This window comes from Limulus polyphemus, unplaced genomic scaffold (genome assembly GCF_000517525.1).
Source record: "Limulus polyphemus unplaced genomic scaffold, Limulus_polyphemus-2.1.2 Scaffold11293, whole genome shotgun sequence".
Taxonomy (NCBI): domain Eukaryota; kingdom Metazoa; phylum Arthropoda; class Merostomata; order Xiphosura; family Limulidae; genus Limulus; species Limulus polyphemus.
This window is the reverse complement of record NW_013676903.1, coordinates 1-3,634: the sequence shown is the minus strand read 5'-3', so window position 1 is coordinate 3,634 and position 3,634 is coordinate 1. Positions and strand designations below refer to the sequence as shown.

Here is a 3,634-nt window from a genome sequence, read left to right as displayed (position 1 = left end):
ATGTAATTAAAGAATTGAAACTAATTATTAAAGTTATTATAATAATCTATGTAATTAAAGAATTGAAACTAATTATTAAAGTTATTATAATAATCTGTGTAATTAAAGAATTGAATCTAATTATTAAAGTTATTATAATAATCTGTGTAATTAAAGAATTGAAACTAATTCTTAAGGTTATCATATAACATATGTAATAACAGATTTAAAACTAATTCTTAAGGTTATCATATAACATATGTAATAACAGATTTAAAACTATTTCTTAGTTATTATAGTAATCTACAATAAAATATCTTTAACAAATTCTTAGTTGTTATAATAATCTATGTAATTAAAGATTTTAATATAATTCTTAAAGTTCTTGTGGTAAAGAGGAGTGAAATTAAAATAATGTTAAAAACATTTCTCTGTCAAACATATTTAACAATATATTTTCGAAATATAGATACTATTATCAAACATTTTATTATCTTTATTGTTAATTGTTGAAGCTCAATAACAATTAGAGTGAAATAAATTAATTGTATTATATGGCCAATTAGCCAAGCTAACCGGCAATGAAGGATTAAAAACATATTGCTATGGAGGGGTGGTATTCTCCTCCTACAATTTCACTCAGGAGGAATTATTCTGATGCAAAGGTATCAGTGATACACATGGCATTATAGGTCACTTTCATCTGTCTTTACTTACTTTGCTACTGATATTTGTGCTCAATTGAACCCTTATTTATGGCATTAATGGGGTAAAGTTGAAATGGCTTCCAAACTCAAACCATTCCTCCCATTGTTTGTCTACATAAGTTTGATCGGTAGAGGGTTCATTTAAATCCCTCCAATAAATTCATTCGACATTAGTTTAAGCAGTTGTTATATTTTGAAAACCCTAAAAATCAATTTGTAAGTTTGTAATTTGTGTTCTTGTTGATTTCAAGGTGGATTAAATTTCGCGCCGTTCTCAACAAACATTTCTAAGTATTTCAAGATGGTACTACCAGCTTTGAATATAATTTAAATTTACAAAGTATAGGCAATGTTCACCCATTACTTCTCAAAGTAGATTTGATTGATATCATTCATTTAGTTTTTAGCATTACTTTTAAACACTTTTTGTAGGTTTAATTGAAATTGATATTATTGCTTCTCACAATATCTTTTACTTAAGTTTATTGGAAGAGACACTATTAATCCCAACCACGCATACAATCAAATATATTGATGGAAGGGACACTATTAATCCCAACCAATATATTTGATTGTATGCGTGGTTGGGATTAATAGTGTCCCTTCCAACAATATATTTGATTGTATGCGTGGTTGGGATTAATAGTGTCCCTTCCAACAATATATTTGATTGTAGGTTTGGCTGGGATTAATAGTGTCCCTTCCAACAATATATTTGATTGTATGTGTGGTTGGGATTAATAGTGTCCCTTCCATCAATATATTTGATTGTATGCGTGGTTGGCATTAATAGTGTCTCTTCCAACAATATATTTGATTGTATGTGTGGTTGGGATTAATAGTGTCTCTTCCAACAATATCTTTTACTTAAGTTTAGTTGGGATTAATAGTGTTCCTTCTAACAATATCTTTAATTGTAGGTTTGGCTGGGATTGATATTGTCCCTTCTAACAATATCTTTCATTGCTTGCTTCTTTGACTTCGTTATGAGCAACAACCTGAAAACAACTAGATGGATCAATTCTTTTCCTAAATATGTGTGGAAGTTTTATGGGAACTTGCTTTATCAAGGTAAGTGGAACAGCTGTTGATTTCTTATTGATGTCACAGTAAACATGACGAACAGTTCCAGAAACTGGTGATTATAATGAAACAGCTGTTGATTTTTTTTGTAATAAGCAAGAAAAACATGCACGTGTAAAAGCAGGTTACGTTGAATTACTGTATACTGTACACCCGAAAGTTTAACTAATGACTTTTTTCTGTCTACTATAAACCTGTAAAGCCAGATTAAATTGAATTACTGACTTTCTTCTTGTTAGATATACACGACTGTTTCAATTCAAGTATAGCGCCAGTGTTCAAGTTATTTCTAAAAGCGATAGTTTATAGCGGGTATGTTTACATAACTATCTGCGAATTATACGTTGTGTATTTCAGTAGTTATGAATTGGCGATTGATATATTATTGCGTCATGTTACTAGAACCTTGTCGTTTTAATTGAGTATCATTGCATCATAATATCTAGTAGGTGCGACACGTTCTAGTTCTCTGTCAGTCAATAAATACGCGTCCAAAATGCAGTTCGAAATAGATATATTAACCTAAATTGTATAATTGTGAATTTAGCCATAAATAGTTTATAGCTGCCTAAACATGTAGAGCACCACCTCCTGTGTGTGTTCACTGTGGGAAAGACAGTCTTTCCTCATCTATTTTCCATGCGAACGACGAACACGAATCCTACCATCAACTTCAACAAGCTAGAAACAGAACTCATCTGAAAAGATGACATGTCACCAGTGTCCTAACTGAAGGATGGCATTCTATTTCACCAAAGTACAACGGTGACGGCGGGGAATTATGGCTAATATCAGTTTACAGATAGCACTTATTGAAAATTAACCTTGTTCAGTTAGTCTCCTATTCACTGTTCTTCTGGATAACCTGTAATAATGTGTTAATGCTATTCCTGTCGTAAGGTGTTGTAAGACTTCTTTCGACCTTGACGTGTTAATCTGGTCAGTATTTTTGGCGTCTACTAGTATACTTTTCTCAAACAACGTTTCATGTAGTCCGGTGACGTTTCAGGACTCTGGATACAGTACACTGGGGTATCCTACCGTTCTGGCAATGTCCATTTGCTTCATAGCATATCTGGATAGTTGAACAATTTGACACCCTATAACTTCTGGGACATGACGAGGCATCACTTTACACCAAGTACAGATAAATTGTTTGAACAAAGCGTTGATCTGTTTCGAAAAATATTATACAAATAGCACACCCTTTTATATAATACAATGTGTGTTTAGACGAACAAATGCTCAAAACAACTTATACAGACCAGAATAACAACTCGTACATATTTGTCCGATCATACGTTACCTTCTCTGTTACTACTCGGGCATTTACTCAATAACTATTCCACGCATGTAGACAATAACATCAATATAGAACAGTATGCAAACATTTTAGCCAAGACTATTTTTTATTATTTACACTTTAAATTATTCTTTTACGTGCTATCTTTATGCTGACGACAAGAAAAGAAAGTAAATAATTACATTCTATTTAGGATCATCACACGAGCAAATCCTACACCACCAAAGGGTTCTTCAGACATTTTGGTGGTTGACTGTAATCGTTATAATGCAAAGCTTCAGTGGGCACTTGATGGCTATCTTAGTAATGAAAGCAGATGTTCAAATAAACAATCTGAAAGATCTGGAAAAGTCTGGTATCTTGCCTGGAGTTGAAAAAGGATCGTCTTTACATTCAATGTTCATGGTGAGTACAGATATATATACATGTATATATATAGTCTGAAAGATCTGGATCAGTCTAGTCTCTTGCCTGGAGTTGTAAAATGATCGTATTCACATTCAATGTTCATGGTGACTACAGATATATATATATATATATAGTCTGAAAGATCTGGATCAGT

General features: G+C 32.2%; 1 protein-coding gene across 1 annotated transcript in view; it reads left to right on the top strand.

The window, feature by feature from the left end:
* LOC111083804 (glutamate receptor ionotropic, delta-2-like) overlaps positions 1-3,477 on the top strand; it is a gene marked incomplete at its 3' end in the record, with an annotated part of 11,373 nt that extends 7,896 nt beyond the window's left edge. Inside the window, exons 5-6 of the mRNA XM_022380498.1 lie at positions 1,607-1,757; positions 3,266-3,477. Of these exons, the coding sequence (XP_022236206.1) occupies positions 1,607-1,757; positions 3,266-3,477 (363 nt within the window). The remainder of the gene's footprint in view (positions 1-1,606; positions 1,758-3,265) is intronic.
* Positions 3,478-3,634: the final 157 nt, after the last annotated feature.